The 27,938-nt window shown below is 43.5% G+C and overlaps 4 protein-coding genes across 13 annotated transcripts in view; 1 reads left to right on the top strand and 3 right to left on the bottom strand.

Annotated features, from left to right (window-relative positions):
- Window positions 1-153: 153 nt before the first annotated feature.
- On the bottom strand, window positions 154-7,739 carry slc19a2 (solute carrier family 19 member 2). The gene is made up of 6 exons (XM_017714950.2): window positions 7,523-7,739; window positions 5,651-6,220; window positions 5,098-5,338; window positions 1,855-2,047; window positions 1,571-1,712; window positions 154-1,474 (listed from the first exon to the last, which is right to left on the bottom strand). The coding sequence occupies exons 1-6, from the start codon at window positions 7,649-7,651 to the stop codon at window positions 1,286-1,288; spliced, it is 1,464 nt and encodes a 487-aa protein (XP_017570439.2). The 5' UTR covers window positions 7,652-7,739; the 3' UTR covers window positions 154-1,285.
- Window positions 7,740-9,902: 2,163 nt separating this feature from the next.
- On the bottom strand, window positions 9,903-16,690 carry psmb3 (proteasome 20S subunit beta 3). Its single transcript, XM_017714952.2, has 6 exons — window positions 16,533-16,690; window positions 13,788-13,972; window positions 12,348-12,455; window positions 11,124-11,301; window positions 10,904-10,998; window positions 9,903-10,070 (listed from the first exon to the last, which is right to left on the bottom strand). The coding sequence occupies exons 1-6, from the start codon at window positions 16,533-16,535 to the stop codon at window positions 10,022-10,024; spliced, it is 618 nt and encodes a 205-aa protein (XP_017570441.1). The 5' UTR covers window positions 16,536-16,690; the 3' UTR covers window positions 9,903-10,021.
- On the top strand, window positions 16,040-23,186 carry si:ch73-193c12.2 (putative uncharacterized protein DDB_G0271982). 4 transcript variants are annotated; one of them, XM_037536436.1, is made up of 5 exons: window positions 16,123-16,162; window positions 20,567-20,599; window positions 20,949-21,042; window positions 21,123-21,210; window positions 22,558-23,186. In XM_037536436.1, the coding sequence occupies exons 1-5, from the start codon at window positions 16,138-16,140 to the stop codon at window positions 23,113-23,115; spliced, it is 798 nt and encodes a 265-aa protein (XP_037392333.1). In that variant the 5' UTR covers window positions 16,123-16,137; the 3' UTR covers window positions 23,116-23,186. The 4 variants fall into 4 exon arrangements, with proteins under 4 accessions (XP_037392335.1, XP_037392333.1, XP_017570395.1 ...); XM_017714906.2 differs by lacking the exon at window positions 16,123-16,162 and adding an exon at window positions 18,275-18,478; XM_037536438.1 differs by lacking the exon at window positions 20,567-20,599 and having other exon boundaries at window positions 16,040-16,162.
- A 2,472-nt stretch (window positions 23,187-25,658) lies between these two features.
- Window positions 25,659-27,938, bottom strand: part of LOC108437687 (unc-80 homolog, NALCN channel complex subunit) — a 57,005-nt gene continuing 54,725 nt past the window's right edge. For all 7 annotated transcript variants that reach the window (XM_037536476.1, XM_037536473.1, XM_037536477.1 and 4 more), the window contains 2 exons: window positions 27,519-27,730; window positions 25,659-27,271 (listed from right to left, as the gene is read on the bottom strand). In XM_037536476.1, coding sequence (XP_037392373.1) covers window positions 26,930-27,271; window positions 27,519-27,730 — 554 coding nt within the window. In that variant the 3' untranslated portion in view covers window positions 25,659-26,929. The remainder of the gene's footprint in view (window positions 27,272-27,518; window positions 27,731-27,938) is intronic.

Genomic DNA, 27,938 nt, shown 5'->3' with positions numbered 1-27,938 from the left:
CAAGAACTCACTGTTTGGTGACTGGCAAATAGTAGAGGCTTACAGGAATGTGGTGCAATCAGAGCACAGCCTGCCACCTAGAAAGCGCCAAAGCAGGATTGTCATAACTAGATGTACAAATAAGACGGATAATATTTGTTCTGTTTTTTTTTGCCATAGCAAAACAGCCTAAATTCTCAAGGAGAAACACCTCAAATTTAAGGCAGAATAAAGTCTCAATTCAAAATGAGAGCTAGTTGTATCACAATACAGTGCATGATTGATAATAAAAGGTTTGTAACTTTAAAGAACAATCAAAGCCTCCATATCTACAAGATATGACTTAATACACATTTTGTTACTAGTGTTACTAGTATGATCGTTAAAGCTCGATCTGTGCGCACGTTCAAGTGTCTATAAGTGAGGAACAGACGTTTCTTAGGATGTGCTAAGCAAATCCACATTAGTGTGCTTAGAGATGATGACTAAGAATCGTGGCTGTTATTGCTGAAATACTATAAATATCATACTATAAATTAAAAATTAAATTTACAGATTTTTACAAAATTTCTACAGAATCCCTTGATTAAATGTAAAGACGTTCAGAGTGGTTTATGTGAAATGCTTCATTTTAGAGAAACTTTAGAGAATTTTTCAGTGGTAGTGATGGGAACCAGACATCTGAAGAGCTTAAGACCTCTGAAAGCATCTTCACGTAGAGTTATTACATGAAATAGATGTGAACACGCCGACCGATGCACAAGAGACCGTTTTACAGTAGTTTTGTGATCAGATGTTGGCTTAAAACGTACATTTTTTTGTTTACGTCAATCCAAAGCGGAGAAGTAAATGCAAGGCAAAATAGAAGAAATTTTTTTTTTTTGGATTTACCAGTATTTTATCACTGTCAACATTACATATAAAAATACAGAAGACATGTACATTCACTTGTTTTGGATAATGAATAAAATGACTACATTTACGCTGAAGACATCTGGTTCCTCACCACCAATGTAAAGAAATCCAAGTCCAAAAGTTTCACTATAATGAATCATTTCGCATCACACTCATGGTCTGGTTTACATCCCAAATACTTATATTTTTGTGGAGATTTAGAAAATTCAGTGGAATTCCCTCCATCTTCTGTTCTAAGCTGATCATTAGTAGCCTCAGACTATCCTGAGACTGTCCTGGGACTGTCATAGCACACTTTCAGTGAATCCAGAGGGGCTTTTCACAAACATCACCACTTTTCAGTACATAAACTTGTGCGTATCTGTACAGCAACAGTGTGCAGTCGCCCACATCATGCCTTCGAAATACCATTGCTTTTTTTGGGGAGTGGACAGTCACCACCAGCCGAGTCGGTTTCCGTCCCCCCACTTTCAGTCTGTACCTCAGCACCGTTAGACCTACTGCGTGTAGCCACTTTGTAAATGCCAGCTATGAGGAAGATCACTGCTATGGCAGCGAAGTAACTGCCATAGATCAGAAACTGTGGAAGGGGAAAAAAAAAATGCAACAAATCAGCAACATGCATCAGCAAAATGTGCGTAAAACTTGAAACGTCAACTTCATTTTTTAATTTTACCTGTGGAAAAATGTCGAGAGCCAGGCCAGCGGAGTCGACCACAATCACAGTAAGAAGAGTTTGCAGTACAAGTGCAATGAAAGTGTTCACTCCAAACACCAAGGCGTATCTTCTCATATTTAGATTGGCAGCAATCTGGTACCTGTCACAAAAAACATGCATCAAAGATTAGATCATCGCAGGGCTTCAGCATTACACGCTTCTCGTCACTGTTATTTACAAGAACACACTAAAAATACAACTGAAGAGTGAACAAAAATCCACTTCAACAAGACCACACTTACGTAGCTATGGTGATCAGCAGCATGTAGGTCGCTCGGAAGACAACATAGGAAGTGTAGCACACCCAGATGTTCCTGACTGTGTCCATGAGGTAGACAGCTACAGCGATGACCACAGAGAACACACAGAGAGCCAGCTCTCCCCAAACTGCCCAGGACACCTTCACAAAGCCTACCCCGAAGGCAGCCAGCGCTCCTGAAAACATCCAGAAGGAACCCATGAGTGAACTTTCAGGGACTATAGGGAGATTCACTCAAAAGAGGCCCCAGATATTCTGTAATAACTCTCGCTAGGACGGAGCAATCTCAACGAAACAACGTGCTCCTCAGTACATGGCGCTTCGGACAAGCTGGGATGCCCCTGCGTCTGAGCGATGCAGCAGCAATTAAGGCATAGCAGGGGGGCAAATGTGTTCTTCTTTGTACCCACACTCACTGGCCAATTGGTCAAGATCATCTACCAAACAGATGCACTTTTATACACACAATTCAATCTGTTGCTCTCAGCCACTTTCCACCCCTGATCACCTATATAAATCAGCCACCACACGACTTCTGCTGACCAAGCAGTATCTGGGTGATGTACCATTTCCCAGTACAGCAGGAACACCAACATGGTAGCGGCACATTTGTCAGTATTGGTGTTGTTTTGAGTGTTTCAGGTTCATTTTGACCTGATAAAAAGTCTCACTAGCATGGGTACAAGGTCCTTTACACTGTGAAGGGGTGTGAATTTTCCCCTGTAATCAAATGACCATGTTTCAATATACATGGTTAGAAATAAAGGTTCATTTTTTTGTTAAAGTACAAACAGTGTAAATGTTCCCTCAAAGCTCCAGCAGTGGTTTTAAAGTCTGATTGTGGAGCTTAAATCAGTTTCTCCAGGTGAAAAGTTGGTATTTGTACCTTTTCAGAACCAAATGCTATAAAACAGAGCAGTAGAATAAAAGCCTGGAGGCGAGGCGGGGTGTGTGGAGTCAGTCCAGCTTAGAACACATCATTTCAGTGGATTATGGTTCAGTTATGTTCCCTGACTAAAGGCACTGAGATGGAGCCTTGAGGGGGCCACCCCAGTGACGAGAAGGGCACCGACCCAGTGCCAATTTAGTACCTTTATTTCTGAGAGCGCAAAATATATTACTTATTAATACAATTCTTATAATTAGAAATATATTTGCCTTGCTTGTGTGCCTCTGTGAGACATCTGGTATGTTTATGTGCAGTCTATTTACTTCATGGGCATCATGGTGTTTGGGTAGTGACTGTTCCTTGAGAAAGTTATTGTGACATAAGATAAGGATGCCAGTCTCCAGGCTATCCCACCAGACACAGTGGGGGTCTACGGTAATGGAACTGGAGGTGACTATTTGGGAAACTTTGAGGCCTGACAGAGTGAGAGACCCACATGGACATCATCTTTGTTGACTTAACCTCATCGATAACTCTGTGTTATGTTTGTGAACCTGCACAATAATATAGTTTTGTTATGTATTAATTATATGAAAAGCCATTATGTCGTAAGTACTATTTGCATCTGCTTTTCGTGTTAATAAAAACATGCAAGTTACTTTTTCTACAAACCCATTTCCAAAAATGCGAAAAAAAAAAAAAAAAAAAGTGATTTGTAAATACAATCCCACCTGCATTTGAAGGAAAACAATAACACAGGTGATTTTTTTTGTTGTTTTATCACATCGACTTTACTGCTTTTTTGTAAATATATTCTCTTTTTGACATTGATGCCCGGAACATATTCCAAAAAGGTCAGGTCAATTTAGCCACGTTCACATTATGAGCCTCATTTGTTAAATCCGATTTATTGCTCTCATCCGATCTGACTCGATGCTTCACACTCGTTTAGGTCAGTGACTCAAATCTGTCATTAAATGTGATGAACCGGCCTGAACTGACCCTCATGAGCTCCTCCTACTCAGTAACGTCATGTGACTGAATCACTGCATCATCAGCACAAACTAACGAGCAGAACGAGCTTCGCTGAGAAAATCATTACCTCTGATCAGCTCTCAGCTTCATTATTAGAGCCAGACAAAGGAGAAAAAGGTGAGATGAGCTGCTTTTCCACCATTTACAGGCTTTAACGTCTGGTTGTAGCCATGGTAACGCTGAATGATGTAGAAAAGGCGCATGAATTCCAGTCTGAGCGTCACATTAAGGTCACAAGGCCACGAATCGGATACGTATCCGATCTAAGACCACATATGAAAGTGGCTCAGGTCGGATTTGAAAAGATCAGATTTGCGTCCACACAGCCCTGAAAACACCAGATCTGAGTCACATTAGGGCAAAAAAAATCGGATTTGTGCCACTGTCAACCTGGTAACGTAGCATTTAAGACTAGGAATGTTGTTAAATGTTCAGATAACATTTTAAAAAAGTGATGTAATATAAAAGGCTATAAACGGAGCATCCAGTAAAGGCCTTTTCCTTCATGAGCAAGGATGATTATGGCTCGCCGTTTTGCTGAAAATTGCATCAGCAAAAAGCATAACTGACAACTTCTGCAATGAGGGAGGATTTTAATCACTTCACCCTCTGCAGTGCATAATGTCAAATGATTCAGGGAATCTGGAAAAGCCTCTGTGTATATCAGGCAAGGCTAAAAACACACAACTGACTGCCTGTGACCTTCAATCCTTCAGACATCACTTCATGATAAACAAGCATGTTTCTGTGATGGGTGTCACCACACGGGCTCAGGAATACACTGATAAATCATGTTCAGAAACACTGCCGTCCGTACTGTGAACAGTGAAGTGTCAACAGTATTCAGAAACACTGCCAATTTCTCTGGGCCCAAGCCCTTCTGAAATGGACTGATGCACAGTGGAAACGTGTATCGTGGACGGACTATTCAGTGTTTCATATTGTTTATGACAATATTGGACGTGGTGCTCTCCAGGCAGAGGCAAAGGACCATCCAGACTGTTACCAGCATAAAGTTCAAAAGCCGAGGTCTGTCATGGCATGGCTAATGTGCACATCTGTGAAAGCACCATTAATGCTAAAAGATACACCTGATCAGTGTATAAGATTATGACCACCTCCTTGTTTCTACACTCATTGTCCATTTTATCAGCTCCAGTGATCAGGACCCCATGGACCCTCACAGAGCAGGAATTGTTTGGGTGTGCAAAAAAAATGCACTTTTTATGTTTAAAATAAACAAAAAAAATGCACATTTTAACATAAATAACCCTGAATGTTATGTATATGAGCTTTACATACCAAGCAATGTCGATACAGTCTCAACGTAACCATTGTAGATCACAAACTCCTTAGATGGCAGAATCTTCTCCCACAGCGCTTGAGCATAATTGATCACCTGGAAATAGCCACAGGTGGACAGAGCCCACCAAACAGACCAGGCAAGCAGAGCACGGCACGAGTAACACTCCACAAAATCTGCCCAAAGGATTTTCAGAACTTCCATCAGACCTCCATCGCCACCGTGCTTTTCTTTGAGAACCTGGAAAAACAAAGGAAAAAATACCTCTGGCTCTTCACGCCGTATGTCAATTTCATAATGAATGGACTAAAAGTAACGGACCTAAAATGACTTGGGAAAAATTCTGGTTCTACTGACTTGCATTAAAAGTAAAGCAGAATTTTTCCTTCTCCTTTAAAGTTACCATTTTGGAGATACAAGGTTTTCTTCTGACAACAGCGACATACTTAGATCAACAATTACATCCATATAAAGGAAGTCTCACCTTCCTGGTGTGAACACTAACAAACAGGTTTCGCAGGTTGTTGTACTAGTAACTGAGAAGCCACTCACCACAGTGCCTTCATCTGCATTGAGGGGAACTTTGCATTCAGAGTCTTCTGACTTCTCAATAAGTTCACGACCATCCACAGGCTCCCCGGGCGCCCTTTCCTGGGGAACGCTAGCTTTCTGGTGGAAAAACAGGCTCCTGCTGGGCCTCGGCAGGAACCACGGTGCTAGAAAGGCTAGGCAGGAGGAAGCCAGGGTGATGATGGTGAGGTGAAGCAAGGGGACCTGGGCCACAGATACCAAGAGCTGTCCAGTAAGGGAGCCTACGGCCGATCCCAGCAGAGTGACGCTGCGGCAGAAACCGGTCACCCTTTGGTAATTGGCTGGCTCCACTACACTGTAGATGTAGGAGTAGTACGCTATCTCTGTGGCCGTGGCCACACCAAAGAAGAACTCCAGGAGCTGCATGGCGAGCACACCCTGGCCTTTCACTAGAATGGCGTAAGTCACTATGAAGCTGGCTGCTTGGAGGACGAGCACTGGCTTGTAGCAGAGGTAGTCCGTGGCCAGGAACACAGGAAACAGCAGAATAAGGTACGAGTAGGTCCATAGTGGATAGATTTCATTCACAACCTGTAGAGGAGTCAAATATGCACGGTCAAAAAAGCCCATGTTCCCGGTTCTCATGCATGACAGCCACTTCTCATGGAAGGTCATATCAGAATGACCTGCATCTGCTGGCATCCTCAACATTAAAGCTGGCAGTATAACCTGTAATAACCCTCTGTAGAGGTGCACATAACCAGCAAACCACTCCTCAGGCAATACTGGTGAAATACGACTGAACTGGACTTCATTCGATCTGATGTTCAGTTGTCGACTGTATGAGATGTTTGACATTCCTACTAGGCCACTTCAGTAAACGGTATACGGCACCGGGTCACAGCGTTAGACGTTATGATGTTCCGGACCTTCGCTTGAGGAAATTCTCTCTAACTGGACCTCACTGAACTTTGATTAAAGACCCCTGATGTGGACAGTGACTCTCAGCGGTTCTTCTTTCACTCATCTTATATTTTTTTCTGCTTGTAGGACTCCCAATAAATCTCTTTCAAAAAAATATTTTACTTTTTCGAAGACTAAGAGCTTCAGTACGTTTCAGTAGGTCACTCGTTTTCTCCTGGGACCCCTGAAGGAAGAGAACCAAGTCATTTAACCTTGAAAGGTGACCCCGCTAGAAAGAACCTCACACCTACTCATAATACAAGCCTTGTGATGCACCTCTGTGAATTATTCTGGGATTAAGTCATGCGGAGGGATTAATCTCAGCTCTTACTGGAAGGATTCAGAAGCTCGGACCTCGCACCCAGTTAACGAGGGTCGACCAGCCGAGCTTTTTCCATCGCGACGACGGTTATAAGAGCTATATAACATCAAATGCAGGCAACAGCGGTGATGAAACAAACAGGCTTAGCTTGAATGTTTACGGAGCCCCGGTGGCGACACCATGACTTAGTACTAAGACGCTTTACTAAGTCATTGCCATGACTTATTAACGCATGGGATCCTAATGCGTGGTCACGACTTACTATGGTGTGGGAATGAGATGACTTAGATGCGGCCATGACTTACTAATGCGTGGGACCGGATCACGGCTTACTACGTCGTCCCCACGTTTTGCTAAGTTGTGGCCACGACTCGGTAAGCCGCAATCTCGTTCCCACGCTTTACTAAGTCATTCCCATGTCTTACTAAGCCATGGCCACGGCTTATTTATCTAGTTCCCACGCCTTACAAAGTCGTGGCCACGCACTGTTTTGTTTTTTTTTTCCATTCATACAGGACGTCACCAGCGGGGCTCCGTAGGAATCTTAAAGCCAAAGCACGATTGCATCACGTGCTGCGTCATCGCCAGTCACACGCGCTCGAGCTCACCTCAGTCTCCGTGAGGTTCTTGTCGGGTCCCATCAGAAAGGCGGTGAGGAAAGGCTCGGACGGCCTGAGGTTGCAGAAAAACCCGTATATACACAGCAGAACGGTGGGGTAGAGCCATGACTCGGACATGACAAGCGCCAAAGCTCATGACCTTCGCGCGGAGCCACAGAACTGGACCGACCACCTTTCTCAATAGTGTGTTTCTGAGGGGCAAAGACGCGGCGCACGGCACTGACGACGCAGGAGAGCCTAGCCAATCATCTCCCTCCGTTCTTCAGCCGGGGGGGCCCGCCTCCGCCACACCCCCGTGTTGTGATAGGGCAGTTCAGTCAGAGCCGCTTTACGAGGCGCCTGGCCGCTTCCTATTTCCCCATTATATAAAAACCAGGCCGGCTGAGCAGCAGAGGGCGCCCGAGAGCGAGTTCCCAATGAATGGCAGTGAATGGAGCCCAACGGCTAAAGACGAATTTAAAATAGTTTCTCATCACTGAACCAGAACTTTCCCTTCATTTTAGACAGCAGGAGGATGAGTTTAACTAAAAACAAAGAAATCTCACCTGTATCTTTCCTTTATATCTATAGCAAACGGGTTTCGGTCAGCAGGAGGCGGGGCTTTACTGCTAGAGCGGGATGATTGATGGGCGAGCGGAGCAGCTCATTGGCTGTTCGCGCTCACTGACGTCATGAACATACGCAAGGCACAGTTTTAATCTCCTATAACTCGAGTTTAAAAGCTCTTAAAAATATCACAGCAGTGTTGAAGTGTTTGATAATATACCGTGTGTGAGGAAATGATCGCAGGTATTTTACGCTAAGAATGTTTCAGCATTTATAAAATGTTTTTTGCTCAGATGCTCCGTATCAACCCGTTTATTTTGGACTCAATCGGGAGCGCCCCCTAGCGATTGAGAAACCCGAAAGACATTGCAGAGTGATGACTCTCCTCTTTAACAAGCTCTGTGGCCAGGCTCCTCATAAACCGGCTCTGGTTTGATTCAACGGGCCAGTCCGGAAATTTCGGAGTCGACTCCGATTCCGACTCCACTGACGGCAGTCGATTCCACGTAATAACCTCAAAAACAAAAACCACAGAGATTCGAAACGACACAGAGAAACAGCAGAGCACAATAGTGATATTATAGTATAGTAATATTTCAAGGAGTTAACTCTGGCTAAATTCAATGAGCTGACAAGGGCCGAGTCTACTCTGTAGAATCGACTCCTTCAAGTTTACAGATGTTTGGACACTGGTGACGTTGTTTAATTACAAGAACTTTATTGGGGAAAGGGTGTATTTTCTCTCTCTCTTGCACACACACACCGACACGCTCCTTTTACACGCCGGTACCAGGAAACTCATTCGTCACTTTGATGAATCGAGTCCGCAAGCTTTAGAGTCGACTCTGGATTCTCGAACGCCTGGAATAGGAGAAATGATTCCTTTTGGCATCGACTCGCAGGCCATATGATTCAGAATTCATTAGTGACGTTTCAGGCCACAGAGATTCAGTTGCCAAACACATTCCGGCCCATTTAATTTCAATGGACTAAGTCAGCTCCCCTTCACCCGAACCAAACATTAGTTTTACTTGTGCCAGCACGACTGATCCCAACAGTCAGTTTATTAACAAGGCCTTCCTGTGTTGAAGCTGGTTTTGGGCAGAAATTCAAATGTCCCTCTACTCCCTCTACGGTGCACTATTTAGTTCTTATGATAACGGCTCCTCTACCCAAACAACTCATGTGCACACAATCCTACTGGATATGTACATCTGCCACCTGCTCCAGTACTATTTGAGCAAGCCCTCCTTAGATGTGCCCTCAGAGGGCATCAGGTGAAACTAAGCACTAAAACTTGACCAGAAACCAATGTGACCCGGTGCACTTGCCTTTTAAACTCCAATAAACGGCAGACGAAGCCGTATACAGGCTACAGAAATACATTTCTTAAAGCGGTTAGTATTACAAAACCATAACGTCTGATCTGTTGTTTCTGATTGGCTTTTAAGTACCAAACTACTCTGTAATGTGGATTATTCCACCGAATCAGTTCAAAGTCAGAGCCATGTAGCACCACCCCTCTGACTACATTTACATTTATGGCATTTGGCTGACGGTCTTATCCAGAGCGACTTACAATTTTATCATTTTACACAGGAAGGCCAAGAAATACAAATAGTGATGGGTCCAAGGTCACGTTAAACATCATGCTGTTGTCAGAATAAAACCTCACATCTCCAAACCGTTGATGGGAAGGAAAAAAACTACTTTGCTTTTAATGTGAGTCAATGGAAGCAATGGAAACGTGTTTGCACGTTAAAAAAAAACAAACAAAAAAAAAAAACTAAAAAGACAAAAAAAAAAAATACTGCTGCACAAAATCAATAACTAGATCAATTTATTGAGTATTGTGTTAAAAAGAACTACTAATGGACCAGAATTGTAATGTATTGCAGTACAAAAAGAAGAGTCGAAAGAGGGAAATCAGTAGCAGTTTCTCTAGTCCATCCTGGCCTTCAGGGTTCGCGTGGTGATCTTATCTTTCTCACTGGGGAAAAGAAAACAGACACAACAGTTACACCAGATGTTGGTTTTGAACACAAGTATCTAATACTGGAAGTATGATTTTGTATGTACACACACACACACCCCCCTTGCATCTTGCATGCGTGAAGCCCAAAGCCATCACATCATGGTCTATAATGCACTTTAGAATGAAACCAATAACAGCTTGTGTAATACTTGCCTTTAGCTTGTCTAATACAAAATGTGAATTGGGAGTATTGCACCAATTTGACAGTACTACAGTATTAACTATGAGAGGCAAATACATGTAAATGAAAGAAAGCAGTAAATGCATTAACTGAGATTAATTAGGGGCTTATGAAAACAAAAACGTCTAAGTTGGCACATATTTAGAGGGCAGCATGAATAACGTTTACTCATTTATTAGCTGTGTAGTTAATTCTAATGTTGTATGCCAGCAGTTTCTTTCATGAAATAACATAAGATGTGTTTGACTTTACACATGATTTTGTGTAACTGCCGATATTTGTGAGTGTGCATCCACCATTGGCATTCAACACTACAAACAGTGTCATCTACAGAGTAAACACAGAGGGAATCAAGACAGCCAGTAAGGCCAGTTGACCTCATTTGGCCTGTAACTAACAGATGCATTGAATGAACAAGAAAAGACAACTTGTTAATTGCAATTATTTATAGTCAATTAATGGTCAGCTAAAATTTCATAATCATGACAGGCCTAAAGGTAATCAAGCTGGATTTTGGCTTATGCCTCCCAGCTGTGCTAAACCAAGCACCGAGAGGGCCAGCAGGTTCAACGAGGAACAAAAACAAAGGCAGACGAGCGATACTCACATGACATGGACTATAACACCCATACCAGAAACAGCATCTCTATCTACAGCATTCAGCATTGCCTGTGAAATGGTCTCAAACAGGGCATCTGGCTCCTGAACAGGACAATAACCGGCAGAGAACACATCAGAACGCAGAGCAGAGAGAAAAGATTCAATCTTAATGAATATAAAAACAATAAGTATAAACGCTGTTATGGATGTTAACATCCTCCACTCACCATGTTCGGTTCCCATAGCGACTCACACATGCCGTACATCTGCTCTGAGCAAGTGCCACTGACCACAAAATCTTCTGTTACCATGGGGCACCCAATCAGGTCCAAAGAGCAGATGAAAGGCTCAAAGGTTTTTGGGTCCAGGCCAGCAATCACAGGCTCGATGTAGTAGGGTCCAAACCTAATACAGGAAAGTCAGGATTATTTAAAGCTTACATACACAGGTACAGTTCAGTTGTTCAGTTGCTTGTTAACACAAATAGCTAATCAGCCAATCACACAGCTGCAACTCAGTGCATTTAGGCATGTAGAGGTGGTCAAGACAACCTGCTGAAGTGCTGACCGAGCATCAGAACGGGGAAGAAAGGGGATTTAAGGGACTTTGAACATGGCGTGGTTGTTGGTGCCAGACGGGCTGGTCTGAGTATTTCAGAAACTGCTGATCTACTGGGATTTTCACACACAACCATCTCTAGGGTTTACAGAGAACGGTCCGAAAAAGAGCAAATATCCAGTGAGCGGTCAGTTGTGTGGACGAAAATGCCTTGTTGATGTGAGAGGTCAGAGGAGAATGGGCAGACTGGTTCCAGATGATAGAAAGGCAACAGGAACTCAAATAACCAACCAAAATCTCTGAGGAACGTTTCCAACACCTTGTTGAAAGTCTGCCATGAAGAATTAGTTCTGAAGGCAAAAGGGGGTCCAACCTTTTACTAGCAAGGTGTACCTAATAAAGTGGCTGGTGAGACAGTGTTAACAGAACTTTTCTATAGCAAAACATCTATGCAGGGCTGAAGAAATAAAAGGCTTAGGTCATTATTAGTTTTAACAGCTGTTAATAAACATCACTTGGATGATTTCATGTCTAGAGCCAGACAGACAGTGTATGATTTTAGAGATCTTGTTCTTTGGTGACTCATGTTGTACGTTTGAATCGCCCCTCGTGTTCGGACACATCCTGCGGTTTATGTACTCAAACCGTACGGAAACACTCGGTCCGACTGACATGACACGACATGGGTGCTCACGCCGCACTGACCCGCAGCCCCTGCAGACGCTCTGTCCACAATACAGCTGTTTCATTCAAAACAACACACTGCGTTTTTTCCTTCTGCTGTAAAGTTCTCATTTTGGAGATACGAGGTTTTCTTCTGACAACAGCGATATCTTACTTATCTTATCTTAAACAGTGTACGCCTGGCTTAAGACAGATAGCCTCATACTTGCCTCCTCTCATACAACAGGTTGGACACCATGCTCATGAAGGTCTTAGGCTTGATCTGACGACCCTCTTTCAGCTCATACAGGTTCAGGCGGAATTTGAGCCTCTGGGATCTGATGGAGAAAGAAAAAAATAATAGTGACAGGTCAGATACGTCTGAAATAACCAAAGCACCAAGGCACAGCTCTCTCTATTTAAATTAGGTATGGTATGATAGACATGTATAGCCTATATTTGTTTCTATTCATTTACTGTGTGTCTGTAACTGAAGTACAGGTTACAAATTCAAGACTGAGATCTGAGGTGAAATTTCCCAATTCAAATTTGCCTCTCTCTGCATTAAGCACTGCATCCCCATCAGCTGGGAGCAGAGGAGGATCTACTAAAAAGGACTTTTGCTGCATAAAGTTGCTGAATAATTGCTGAAAAAACAAAGTTCCGAGGCGCTCCCAGGCCAGCTGGGCAATATAGTCACGCCAGCGTGTCCTGGGTCTTCCCCCGGGGTCTCCTCTCGGGTGGACTTGCCTGTGACACCTCCCAAGGGAGGCGTCCAGGAGGCATCCTAACCAGATGCCCGAACCACCTCAGCTGGCTCCTCTCGACAGGGAGAAGCAGCGGCTCTACTCCGAGTCCCTCCCGGATGACCGAACTTCTCACCCTATCTCTAAGGGAGAGTCCAGACACCCTGCGGAGGAAACTCATTTCGGCCGCTTGTATTCGCGATCTTATTCTTTCGGTCATTACCCAAAGCTCATGACCACAGGTGAGGGTGGGAACGTAGATTGACCAGTAAATCGAGAGCCTTGCCTTATGGCTCAGCTCTTTCTTTACCACAACAGACCGGTAAAGAGCCCGCATCACTGCTGACCCAGCACCAATCCGCCTGTCCAACTGATTTTAGAGCATTTCTATTAGTCCGTTCATCATTAAAACGTAAAGCACACCTGGTGTGTTTCTTTGGACAGCGACAACATGTAACGTTGACAACAGATTTTCTTTACTACACCTCGCTTGCATAAACTCTCCACCCTACATGTATTTATCCAGCTTGGATTTCACTGCAGTGTCAACTCCCCACATTAAGACTGAGGATGCATAATGTAGTATACATAATGTATACATAAAGTATACATAATGGTTGGGCTTGTGCACATTAACCTCAGGTGAGGATGTAGATGAGACTGAAACAGAAGCAATATATAGTATTATATAAAATAATAATAATAATAATAATTTAAAGCTGCAATGCATCCATTACTGTGGCAAACACGTTTATAACCATTTTATTTAATCACTTTCTGCACCAGTGCATCACATGTTTAAAAACACAACAATTTAATTGAGCAGAAATTTCACAAAACCAGTGGATTTCCGCTCTTTAACGTAATGTCAAAAGAAAAGAGTCTAAACGTAAGTTAAGAGAGTCTGGACAAACTCCTGCTTACACTGTCTGCACATCAGTGGCCAGTCCTGCCAGGCCGATGTAGAGTCTGTCACCCATGGGGAAGATCTTCTGAAAATCAGTAGTGACCATCTGTGCCTGGACGCCGAACCTCCGGTCTGATGCGATTGCAACACAGTCCTTCCCACGCATTGCCATGACGGCCCCTCCGTTATATGACATAATAGACTGCAAGAGAAAAAAGCTGGTTAGACCAAATCTGAATACACAGGTAGCCTGACCTGCCATAGCCTCTCTTCATTTCCCTTCCTCATCACATCCCAGCGACTCATATTCCATCTTATTAGCATCAGCATGCATCTACACCAGTGACCGGCTGTGTAAATCACATTCCCCATCCGTTTCACTTGGCCTCTCTACTAATAAACACATCATGAATAAATTCTGTTTCAGAATTTGTGCTTCTCTGCTGATAATACTTTGAATGACCGAGTAATGTTTTCGGCTCTTTATCAAATCAAGTCAAATTTATTTGTAGCGCTTTTTACAACTGATTAAGATTAAGAGACCCTTATTAGACCCACAACAGGGAAATTTCACCTCCGCATTTAACCCATCCGTGCAGTGAAACACCACATACAGACTAGTGAGCACACACACACACACTAGGAGGCAGTGAGCACACTTGACCGGAGCGGTGAGCAGCCCTATCCATGGTGCCCGGGGGGCAGTTGGGGGTTAGGTGTCTTGCTCAAGGACACCTCAGTCATGGACTGTCGGCACTGGGGATCGAACCGGCAACCTTCCGGTCATGAGGCTGGTTCCCTGACCTCCAGTCCACGACTGCCCGCAGTTATTGTCACAAAGCAGCTTCACAGAATTCCAGTAAAGACAGAGATTTAACATGAATATAAAACCCCCGGGTGAGCAAGCCAGGGGTGACAGTGACAAGGAGAACCTCCCTCAGAGCTGAGGATGAAACCTTGGGAGGAACCAAGGCTCACAAGGGGGGACCCGTCCTCCTCTGGTCAGACTACCTACAGAGTTATTATACTACTAATATTAATAGCAGTATTAGTAGTAGGAATAGCTAGGAGTTCATGAGAACTTCAATGTAGGGTGAGCAGCTAGTCCAGGGCAGGTGGCGGTAGCTGGGGCGCGGGCAGCTGGTCTGAAGTGGGCAGCAGGAGAGCTCGACAGTCAGTTGTCCTTCAGTGTCCGACCGGACAGCTGGGTGGTCTATCTTCACAATCATTCCTGATTTAAGCAACACCCACTTTCAGTGTGTAGTTTAAAAGAAGATATTGAAAAAGTATTGTCCAGGAATTGGTATCAAACTGCATTGCATTGGTGCATGCATATGTGTGTGTGTGAGATTATATATATATATATATATATATATATATATATATATATATATATATATATATATATATATATATACATACATATACACACACACACACATATATATATATATATATATATATATGGCAATATCTGGATTTCAAATATACTACATATATTAGCATATACAGATTTCCCTTATATCCACCATGTCACATATGCTGGCTGATTTGAAGTTGGTCATTTTAAAATATGGGACATTGATTTAAGCCATTTATCAACACACAAATATATGTGTAACATGTATGTTTAAGAATGCACGATAGAAAACACAATTCATATCTAAACGTCACATGCTACTCATACACACTAACTTCAAACTATAAAACAGACGGCTTTTATTGAATGTATGTTTCTGGTGTAGCTCATTTGGATTTTTTTTTTTTGATCTTTTAGTCTGTGCATCAGACACATGTGTCTGACACACCGCACATGCATGATCAATATATAGGGCAGATCTACACACATCTACATATCGCTGTTGTTGGAAAAAAAAACCTTGTATCTTCAAAATCCTAACTTTACAGGAGAAGGAAAAGGAGGTCTCTCCAAGTCATTTTTGGACAGTTATTTTGGTCCATCCATCATGAAATTTACACACGACATAAAGGCCAGCATGCATTTTCAAATTACGTAAATATTTTGAAATATGTAACTGACCCTTTATGATACATGTGCATATAGGGCCATATAGCAGACACCCGTATGTGGGAAGCATAACGCTGAATCATTAGCTCAACTGGAATTTACAGTTCTGATCATTTTAACCACTCTGGTTAAACCCGTTAGTGTTTTTGAGTTCACTAATGTAATGGGAACCAGAGGTGGGAAATCCAGGTCCAGAAAGTAGAAATCCTTCCCGGGATTTTGTTCCAACCGCCTGGACAGCTTTTCTGGTGGTGTGATCTAACCAGAGAAGCCGGGCCGTTGGAACAAAATCCTGGGAAGGATTTTTTTACTTTCTGGACCTGAATTGTCCACCTCTGATGGGAACTCGTTTACCGAGCACAGGTAAGTCATGGCCAGGTAGGGTAGCTGTGTTAGCCAGCTTGGTCAGATAGCTAAGCTAAGCTAAGCTAACACTTTCATTTTCACAACAAACGAGCGCAGATGGCTTAACCTACCATGACTGAGGCTGGCTTAGTAACGTTTAATTCGCTGTAATGTTGCAATGATAGCCCATAATAGCCAATAATAGCGAGAAAAGCCGGTCTTGGTCTAATTTTGGTGAAACTAAGGCAAGAAACCGTTAAAAGCGTGATGCTGCAGTCCAGCCTGAGCTGTTAGCCAACGAGCTAACTGAGCTAACTAGTCTATCCGAGGAGCCGTTAGACTAGTTAGTCAACGTTATTGAGCACAAAGGAAACACGGAATATCTTACCATGACGGCGGCGATGGAGAAACCAACCAAAAACAGAAATATTTACAGAATATGTTTATACTTTCAGACCCGAGATGCTCCGCACAGTGACTACACAGTTTCGTGTGACAGCCCCCTGCGCCTCCTGCCTAGCCGCATCACATCCGCTCGGTTTGCTTTGTTGGCGCCACCTAGTGGTCTCGGCCAGGAGCCTGCCTGCTGAACAGCAGAGGGCGCCCGAGAGCGAGTTCCCGAATGAGGGGGAATGAATGGAGCCCAACGGCTAAAAACGAGGTTAATATAGTTTCTAATCACTGAACCAGAACTTTCCCTTCATTTTAGACAGCAGGAGGATGAGTTCCACTGAAAAACAAAGAAATCACACCTGTATCTTTCCTTTATTTCTACAGTAAACGGGTTTCGTGCAGCAGGAGGCGGGCTTTACTGCTAGAGCGGGATGATTGATGGGCGAGCGGAGCAGCTCATTGGCTGTTCGCGCTCACTGACGTCATGGATGTGCATGAGCCGCCGTAATAAACTCCTATAGCACGAGTTTAAAAGCTCTTAGAGACATAACAGCGGCGGTGTTTTGTGATGTTCTGTGTTTTAGGAACTTAGGAATTTAAAGTGTTTCAGCGTTTGGAAACTATGATTTTGCTCAGACGCTCCATATCAACCCATTCATTTTGGGCTCGCTCGGGAGCGCCCACTAGCGTTTGAGACACTCGGATGACATTGCCGAGTGGCGAATCTCCTCTCTACATGCTCTCTGGTCCTGGCGACCAAAGACACTTCAGTAATTACTGAAATATTATAGCGTCTCTGCTGCGGCTCTCTGGACCGCGGCGGATCGGAGGAGAGAGCGCGGCAGGCCTGATTAACTGATGCTGACGACGCCAAGGTGGTGCTTTTATTTTGTAATACAGGTTGTTAACATATAGACGGCGTTTAAATAATTCGATAATATAATAAAATATAATATAATACAATATAATATAATACGTGTATTTATTTGTATAAATTGATAACAAAAATGTATCAACGATTTTTATTTTATATGTATATATTTTATTAATAACTTAATTTTTTTTTTTTGCAATATTATTATTATTGTTGTTGTTGTTCCCTCAACATGCAACACTGTAATAATCTGAAATTGGAAAAAAAGGAACATGTAGCCGCACAAAAGTCCCTTCCAGCTCTGTTTTTGGTAGCATATTAAAGCAAAATATAAGCGGGACCTTTTTTACATATAAAAAATATTTCTTGAAATTTCGATTAATCGTTCATTTTTTAATGACTAGAGATTCTACACAAATGTTCGAATAATTGCGAATTGTAACATGGTTTTGACTCTTTTTGTGGACACCGCGAGAAAGTAAAGTGAGTAACTGATTGTGAAGAAATGACGTGACATACTGGGCTAAAGATTCCGAGAAAACAAGCCCGTCAAACCCTCGAGAAGCCGTCAAGATCTAGAGGACATTCCGGGCGGTCTTGACCGCAGCTGCAGTTCCTTTGGCGCGCTGGAGGCAAATATTCAGCAGTTTCGTGTATAATCTGAAATAACCCACGGAGCCGCGCTGGTGACGTCATGCATACATAAAAATAATACACGGCTACGCCTTCTTAACACGTGGTAACGAGACCCTAATGCGTGGCCCTAAGGCATGGGAATGAGATGACTGAGTTTTGGCCATGACTAAGCAAAGCCGTGGCCACGCATTAGGGTCTCGTTCCCACGCTTTGCTAAGTGGTGGCCACGCATTATTTTTAATGAAAAGAAATGACTGTGACCGAGGACACGGTCTGAAGTTCCCCCAGTTCTTCGTCCTGCAGGGGGCGATGCTGCGCCTCCACCGGCTGCTGGAAGACGAGCCCTGAGAAAGACAATAAAACAAACAGAAATAAGATGGAGAGCGAGGTCGAAGTGACGCTGGAGGTCGGAACCATCGGGAACTTTAAATGTAGGTGTTCCCCCCTCACTCACGCCTCCGCGGCGCATGCTGAAGACCGCGCGGTCCGGTCCGGTCCGGTTCGGTCCGGTTCGGCCGATTGCTTGTCAGTGCGGTTAATAATAAACTCCGCTCCGCTTTTCTGCGTCGGTTTGTTTGAAGCGCCGCCGCATTAGAGACGCAGGAGCCGGAGCAGCGCTGCTGAACGGCCGCACAGCTCTGGGTCAGTGGTGGTCAGTGGTGGTCAGTCAGTCAGAGATGCTGCAGCCTCGTTTATTGAACGTGCGCGATGTTACAGTATTCAGGCTCGAACTGAGCTACGGAGCCCCGCTGGTGACATCCCGGAAAAATAAAAATGATTTAGTAAGGTGTGGGAATGAGATGATTAAGTCATGGCCACGACTTAGTAAAGCGTGGGGACGAGATCCTAATGCATGGCCACAACTTAGTAAGGTGTGGGAATGAGATGATTAAGTCGTAGCCACGACTTAGTAAAGTGTGGGGATGAGATCCTAATGCATGGCCACCATGTAGTAAGGAGTGAGTATGAGATCCTAATGCATGGCCACAACTTAGTAAGGTGTGGGAATGAGATGATAAAGTCGTGGCCACGACTTAGTAAAGTGTGGGGATGAGATCCTAATGCATGGCCACAATGTAGTAAGGAGTGAGAATGAGATCCTAATGCATGGCCACAACTTAGTAAGGTGTGGGAATGAGATGATTAAGTCATGCCACGACTTAGTAAAGCGTGGGGATGAGATACTAATGCATGGCCACCACGTAGTAAGGAGTGAGAATGAGATCCTAATGCATGGCCACAACTTAGTAAGGTGTGGGAATGAGATGATAAAGTCGTGGCCACAACGTAGTAAAGCGTGGGGACGAGATCCTAATGCATGGCCACCATGTAGTAAGGAGTGCGAATGAGATCCTAAATCATAGCCACGACTTAGTAAAGCATAAGAACAAGATCCTAATGCATGGTCACCACATAGTAAGGAGTGGGAATGAGATCCTAATTCATGGCCACAACTTAGTAAGGTGTGGGAATGAGATGATAAAGTCGTGGCCACGACTTAGTAAAGCGTGGGGACGAGATCCTAATGCATGGCCACCACATAGTAAGGAGTGGGAATTATATCCTAATGCATGGCCATGACTTAGTAAACCGCAATCTCGTTCCCACACCTTACTAAGTCATGGCCACGACTTAATCATCTCATTCCAACGCTTTACTAAGTCAGGGCCATGCATTAGGATCTCGTTCCTACGTGTTAATAAGGTGTGGCCACGCATTATGTTCATTTATACAGGGTGTCACTAGCGGGGCTCCGTACAAAGCTGCGTATCTGGTTGACACTTTAATACAACCAGGTACTAAAATAAATCAAATACTATTAAATCACATTTAGTGAATAAACAACCAATACATTTGATTTAACTCCGCGCGTTTCTCAGGGGTGGAAAATGAACATTTGCACTTCATTACCAAACCTGAAGAGGCGCTATGGAAACAAAATCACTGCTACATCTGTTGTGCAGCCGCTCCGTCGCAGCTTCTTTAGTCCTTAGAATGAGATTTCCCGTCTTAACGTCCAGGAAAGCCCCTTTCCGATGACGGATCTTGAAAGTGAGAGGAGTAAAATACAATTACTGCCTGAATGTGACGTCTTTGTTTATTAGACTCCGCGTCAGTGGCTGTGACCCCAGTCCTCGTGTTTGTGTAATGCATTTGTGCAATGCATGCTGGGTATTGTAGTGAGAAAAGCTTGATGGAAGGAAATAGATGCAGAGCTGTGCTACAGAGGACTGCATCACGTGGCAGTGAGCGCCCCTGAATTCCAGAAGGCTTGGATTTTACTCCAGTGTTACTGGAATGCTGTTCTTGTGCTTTTACTCAGTTACATTCATTTTCATTTAGATAAGATACGAAGACAGATCCTTCATTAGTCCCACAACGGGGAAGTTCTCAGTGGTACAGCAGCACTCACTGTCCATCTTATCAGCTCCACTTACTGTATAGCTGCACTCTGTAGTTCTACAGTTACAGACTGTAGTCCATCTGTTTCTCTGATACTCTGTTACCCTGTTCTTCAGTGGTCAGGACCCCCATGGACCCTCACAGAGCAGGTAATATTTGGGTGGTGGGTCATTCTCAGCACTGCCGTGTCTGATCCACTCGTACCAGCACAACACACACTAACACACCACCACCACGTCAGTGTCACTGCAGTGCTGAGGATGAGCCACCACCCTGTCCTTTGACTCCCACACAGCTTTTCTGTACCTTTTCCACGTCTCATTATTCTGGAGTATTCCTGTTTATATACGTTTAGCTTCATGGGGGTGCAGTAAGGGTCTGTAGTAGCTTCAGTGCCGTTACTTAAACACGCTAAAGAGTCTTAATGTTGTTTCACAGACTGTGTTTGAGTGTAAATGTTGGTTAACCAAACCTCTGAAGGCTGTAGTCTGCTTGTAGGGACTGATGCCAACACAGCAGACCTTATTGTGTGGCGTGTCAGCAATAGCAACTTATTCACGGGCAAGAGGAATACTGCCCTGAGAGCCTTTGAGTGAGTGACCTTGTCAGTTATGGACATTTTTAACCAGTTTACTGGCATGCGGAATAAAATATTGATTTCTGATTGGGCAGGCAGTTTGTCAAGGAGAAAGACCTGGAGGGTAAGGTGACGCCAGCATGGGTGAAAAAGAAATGGGAGAACCTCAGACAGAAATATAAGGTAAGGTCACCTCTACTGTCCTATAGGCCTTTTACTGAAGATAAGATACGTCGTTGAATCATCTAGTTGTTTTTAAAGAGGAACTCCAGAGAACTTTGAAATGTCTGCAAAATTGTATGACTGAGACGTAAACAAGGTCATTCAGTGTGGGTTGATGTGAAGTCGGATTTCCTACCACACGACCAGGGAACATGCTTGTGTTGTCTGTGTCTTCTGAGTTTTCTTTAAAATGTTTTATTTGAGTAGTTTTGCCCTAAAAGGCCCCACATTTCCCTGAAAAATGCCAACTTCAGTAAAACATCGCAGGCAACTTTTTCTGTAACCATTTAATATATTTATATATTTCTAGATCTCATTGGCTTTAAATGCTTCAGCTGTCTGGTTCCCATCACCACCACTGTAAAAAAGTTCAGGTTTCTCTAGAGTGGAGTGTTTCACATCAAACTAGTTTTAAAGTTCATTTACAAGAGCAGTTGAATTATGCAAAAAATTTTTTTAAATTGTGGAATTCCTCCTTAACTGCACTCCTGGAGTACCCCTGCCATTTCACTGCGTTTATAACACTTCTGAAATTAAGAGACCCTTATTAGTCCCACGAAGGGGAAATTCCACCTCTGCATTTTAACCCATCCGTGCAGTGAAACACCACATATACACTAGGGAACATACACACTAGGGGGCAGTGAGCACATTTGCCCGGAGCGGTGGGCAGCCCTATCCGCAGCATTCGCGGAGCAGATGGGGGTTAGGCCTCTTGTTAGGGAACTGACCGGAAGATTGCCGGTTCGAACCCCAGCACTGACGGTCCATGACTGAGGTGTCCTTGAGCAAGACACCTAACCCCCAACTGCCGTGGATAGGGCTGCCCACTGCTCCGGGCAAGTGTTCTCACTGCCCCCTAGTATGTGTGTCTATTCACTAGTGTGTATGTGGTGTTTCACTTCACGGATGGGTTAAATGCAGAGGTGGAATTTCCCCGGTTGTGGGATTAAAAAAGTATCACTTAACTTCAGTCACGTGATGTCGGCTCAGAGGATCAAACCAATGACCTTCCGATCACAAAGCTGGTTCCCTAACCTCCACGACTGCCCCGAAATTGCCTCCTAACAGAGGATGGTTTCAATCCATCGTCCTCTGGGTTACGGCCCCAGCACGCTTCCGTTTTTCTCCACAATTCTAGATGTAGTCCCAGTTTTCACATTTCTAAACGCATTCGTATCGGCCCACAATTCCCATAGCTTAGAATCGCTGCAGAGAGTGCATCCTTAATTTCTTTCCATGATATGAATGCTTTTGTGTATAAAAGGACTAATTCTAAAAATAATTACTCGCAATGCATTGTTACAGGACATTAAAAGCCTCTCTATGTTGGGAGGAGACCCCTGCTCCTCTCAGTGGAAGTGGTACTCTATCATGGATCAGGCCTTGAGTGGTGAGATCACCATCACTCCATCCATTCTCTCCTGCCCATCCAGCGCCTCCACCCACTTCGCTTCGCCTGTTCTGGTGTCCTCGTCAGGTCAGGAAGCTCCCCCCATCAAGAGGAGAAAGGAGCAGTACTTGCTAGTAGCTCTGCAGGAGCTGGAGAGGAGGAAGGAGGAGCGAGAGAGGCGCGAGGCCGAGAGGGAGGACGAGAGGGAGAGACGGGCGGTGGACAGAGAGGAGGAAAGGGAGAGGCGGGCTATGAAGAGAGAGGAGGATCGAGAGAAGCAGTCGCTGGAGAGAGAGAGAAGGAGGGAGCAAGAAATGCTTGCGAGACAGGAGCGATGGGAGAGAGAGCTGCTGGCGCGAGAGGAGAGGAGAGAGAAAGAGTACAGAGAAAGGGAAGAGCGGAGGGATCGAGAAGCCGCTTCGAGGGAGGACAGGCTGTTTAAACTCTTGGAGGCGTTTGTTGCCAAAAAGTAAAGTGCACATTGATCCGTAGTCACATCCAAGAACTGTTTGCTTTCTACCAATAAACAGCGCTGTGTTTTGTATCTTGTGTCGTTTGCGTGTCTTCAGTGGAGCTTTACGGGAAGCGTGTAGGGTAAGTAGACCGGCACACCAGAGCCATCATCCGGCCTGGAACCAAACCCAAATACAACACGTCCAGACCTGACCTGAGCCTGAGTGACAGTTGCCTGGACACAACCCACGTCATCAGGTTTTTAGTCTGAAGCTGAAGCTCAGGAAAATACTACTGTAGAAATACTAGATGATATAATATGAATAAGAGATGATGTTTCTGCTGATAGCAGGATGTAAATCACAGCGTAGCAACTTTCATAGTAGCCTTCATGATGTGGATAATACTTACATATCATGTCTTGTCCCCCAGGGTGTATTTTGGTTTGTCCATCTGAATTTATTTGATCAAATCATAAGACAAATTGCACTGCACGAAATAAATGTAATTTTTTATTTATTTATTTGGTAAAAGCCCCTCAGATTAACAGAACATGTGTTCTATGATCTCCACATATCACTACATGTTTACAATTTACTGCTGAAAGCCAAAAATCTCAGACGCTCTTTGTGTTGTTTTCTAAAAGTTTAAGTCTTGAAAGTTTAAGAACTGCTAATTCACCCTTTAATCCTGAAGATCAGCGCACAGACAACTTGTAGAGAGGAGAATTCCCGTTCTGTCTTCCAGGTTTCTTAAACGCTAGGGGGCGCTCCTGAGTGAGTCCAAAATGAATGGGTTGATATGGAGCATTTGAGTAAAATCAGTTTATAAATGCTTAAACATTGTTAATGTAAAATAATTCATTCCTGAAAACAGAGCAGCATAAAAGATTTTAACACTGCTGTTATGTTTTTAAGAGCTTTTAAACTCGAGTTATAGGAGTTTACAACAGTGCCTTGCGTACGTTCATGACGTCAGTGAGCGCGAACAGCCAATGAGCTGCTCCGCTCGCCCATCAATCATCACGCTCTAGCAGTAAAGCCCCGCCTCCTGCTGCCCAAAACGTTTGCTGTAGAAAAAATACAGGTGAGATTTGTTTTTTTTAGTGAAATCCATCCTTCTACTGTCTAAAATGAAAGGAAAGTTCTAGGGGCGAGATATTAGAAACTATTTTAACTGCTCGTTTTTAGCCACTGAGCTCCATTCACTCCCATTCATTCCCATTCAATGAGGACTCCCTCACAGATGCCCTCTGCTGTTCAGCAGTCCTGTTTTTCGTTAAAATGGGGGAAATTGGATAAAATGCTGTGGCTCTCAAGGAGGTTTGCCGACCCCTGATGTTGTTCCAGCTCAGTTTATATGCCTCAAATGTAAAATCAGCACCGTACTGATGAAGATATGACGACAAGAGTAGATAATTCACTCACATCCCTAGAAGACGTGTCATTTGCCAAGTTTTGACTGAGTTATGTTTGAACACTCTTTGGTTCGCGAACATCACAGTCACCTGCTTGGGGGTTTCACAGCACAAACAATGTTACAAAATGTTCTTCCACACGTTTCCACTAGAGGTCTCCAGTTCCCCAAATCCACCGAACTTACATAGTGTGGCTTTTAAGTATTTTTTTGGCTGCACTAAACTGTCCTCCCCTGAATCAATTAGCTATTTTATTTCCTGTGCATTCATTTTCCCATAGTCTTAGTGAGTGAGCGACTCCACCGTGTCAGGTTATAAATGTTTTACGGTAATGATAGTAAAAAGGTAGAAGGCAATCTGTTAAAATTGTGAGGCTGGCTGTAAAATTCCAGATGTGAAATTTAAACCTGGCTGAGCTCCACACATGATGTCCAAATGTATCAGAAGCAGTCTGTCCCCTCAGGTTCAAACAAATATTTAAAACTCTGTAGCACACTAGGCCTCAGCGTTATCTAGAGACGTCTTAACCCTTGTGTGGTGTTCAGGTCTGTGGGACCCGTTAACCAAAAGACAAAATGATTTGTTATTATTTCAACCTCAGATTTTTGGTTTTTGCTCATTTTCTGTGAAGAACATAAACTAACCCATTTTCAGGGTCTTCACTCTGTTCACCCCCCACACATTTATATTACACATGTGGTGTTGGGCTGAACCCACGGGGAGTAAAAGTGAGGAGGTGCTGTGTCCTTCACTCTGTTCTCCCTCTACATGGCCTGCTGTTAGTGTGTTTGTGTGTGTGTGTGTCTATGTGTTTGCATATGTGTATATATTTGTGTGTGTGTTTGTATGTGGGTGTGTCAGGGTGGCCAACATGGACAGGCTGCTGACTGGCTACAGCTGCTAAAGGAGAACCCTACGCTGGACACGCGCGATATTTTAACCATCTGGTATTGGCTGCACTGATTTTAAACACCAATAATGTGGAGGGTCCACCAGACCACCAAGTAACAAACACACCAGCACCACACACGGGTTAAGACATTCTGACATATTTTTCATTTGGACACATTTTGAAGGCATGTCTTGAAACTGAAATCTGAACAGACCATCAACATTTTTTGAAAAACGTACTTTGACCATTGCAAATAATGGGAGGATTACATGTTTTATTGCACAAGTCCAACAAATAGCAGCACATTACAGACGAGAAAAACAGCAGACAGACTCACAGAACACTGCATATTTGTATTCAAGCCAACATTTGACACTGACAATCTCAATTTTCTCAGGCACCTTGCTAGTTTAAGCCATTACAATATGGTATGTATTTGAGATAATTTTCCTCAATTATAAGCTGCATCTAGATCCAAATGTTTTCTCTTTGGCTAAGTGTACAAGAATTGTACTCACTGATTGAATAAGACCAGTTTCTGTCACTTAGAAGAATAGAAAATTTTATTAATTTAACTTATAATAACTTCTGTATACTTAGATAGGTGGCCGGCAAATTCTGCAACAAATACAAACTTTCACAGCACTTAAACTGCCTTTCTAAATATTTGACCAAGACCTTTAATGCACATTTAGGGTCCTGTTGTACTTGTTTACAGATTAAGCCTGGTTTTGTCCAAGGAGTTTCTCTCCTATTAATACAATACTTGGCCTAATCTGAGTCTAGAAACTCTACGGACCAGTTTCCTGGAGAAGGATTAAGACTAGTCTTCGACTAAATTGCAGTGCCATTGGTAAATCACCATTTTTTTAGACTAAGAGTAGCCTAAATCTAGGTCTGGGAAACTGGCTCTTGGTAGAAAATCAACTTTCAATTATTAATATTGCAGATATTTATTTCAATACATACTATCCAAAATAAATAATATTGATAATTTATATTGACTGATAATGATAAATATTCAATCTATGTAATTACTTCAATGTATATAATTCTTTATTTACATAGCATATCATGAAACATTTAAATAATAAATAATATTACATTTTATATTTATGATCCACTGAATGTTTGTTTTGAGTGTTGGATGAGGTGTTTTTTGACTCGGCAAACGAATGTTTAAAGCAAGCTGGTTTGCATTAACTTCATTATTAAAGGTATACAGAAGGACCACTTTTTGTGGGTTGAAAACTATTTTTATGAGGTCAGACAGTTGGGGGTTAATAGATAGGAATAGGAACACTGCATAAAATGATTGAACTCCCCTGCATTGTCTTAAATGAGGCTGGGATGAGGCCTGACCACAGGTGGATGCAGGCCAATAAAGCTGACCTGTGCATATACACTAGTTTATCCTTTTTTTAACACAGTTTCTTCAAAATGTCCTTGAGCTTAAGTAAGCATCATCATGATCTACCAGATGATGGTTACAGAGATTTTTTAAGGAGCTATGGCTTTGATAAGTTCAGACATGGGACTCATCCAGGTCCAGGTCTACAGGAGAGAGGGGGAGAGGAGACAGAGAGTGAGGTGTGAGCAGCGATGTGAGTAAAGGGTTCTCTGTGCCCTGCTCCTCACCCGTCTGGAGTGAGGTGTCCGTGTTCTGCAGGAGCCCTGAGGTCTCCTCATCCTCTGGGCTCTCGCGGATCTGGGTCGTGGCAAGCCGAACTGGGGTACTCAGGACTGGGAGAGGGGGAGGGAGGGGAGAGCAGGATCTGGAGACTGGAGCGGAGGAGGGCGCTGGGGACAGGCTGCTTCTAACACTGCCTTGCTCTCTCTTCTCTTTACCCCTGGCCAGAGGTGAGGCCTGGAAAGGCAGAGCAGATTAGATAAGAAACTACCACGTTTTGTAATGCACTTGTGTGAGTAACCATTCAAAGTATTATTATAACTATTTTTTTTTTTTTTTTTTTTTTTTTTTTTTTTAAACTCCCATTTCGTAGGGTAAGATCTCAAGCACTACCCCTTGTAACTCAGTTCCAAGGGGTTAGGGTGACACTCAAAAACAAGGGCTATGGGTAAAAAGCAGAAATGGGATTGGGCCTAAAACCCACCTGTGGTCGCCCTGGGCTGTGCTGGTCGGCTTTGAGGGTGGGTGATGGAGTCTCAGAAGGAGCAGTGGTTAAAGGTGAGGCCCGGCCGTGGCTTAATCTTCTGGACTCAATCACACCAGGCAGCACTGTGCTGGGTGTAGCAGAAGGAGACTTTCCAGTAGCTTCCTGCTGAGTCTCGGTGAAAGTGACTGACCTCTTCTGGTCATTATGTGCTAATGAAAGAGAAATCAGACAGGTAGAGCAATTTGATCAGTCAAGAATTATAAGAAAAGCACTATAAAATGTACCAATGTACAATAATCCATGTGCCTTAATCAACATGCACGTTGAAAAGAACCAAGAATCATGTTCTTTGAGATCTGGATGTCCAATTTAAAGAATAATTGGCTCCAAGTCATTTTATGACATTTACACACACAC

This window comes from Pygocentrus nattereri, chromosome 30 (assembly GCF_015220715.1).
Source record: "Pygocentrus nattereri isolate fPygNat1 chromosome 30, fPygNat1.pri, whole genome shotgun sequence".
NCBI classification, from domain to species: domain Eukaryota; kingdom Metazoa; phylum Chordata; class Actinopteri; order Characiformes; family Serrasalmidae; genus Pygocentrus; species Pygocentrus nattereri.
This window is presented reverse-complemented; position numbering and strand designations above follow the sequence as displayed.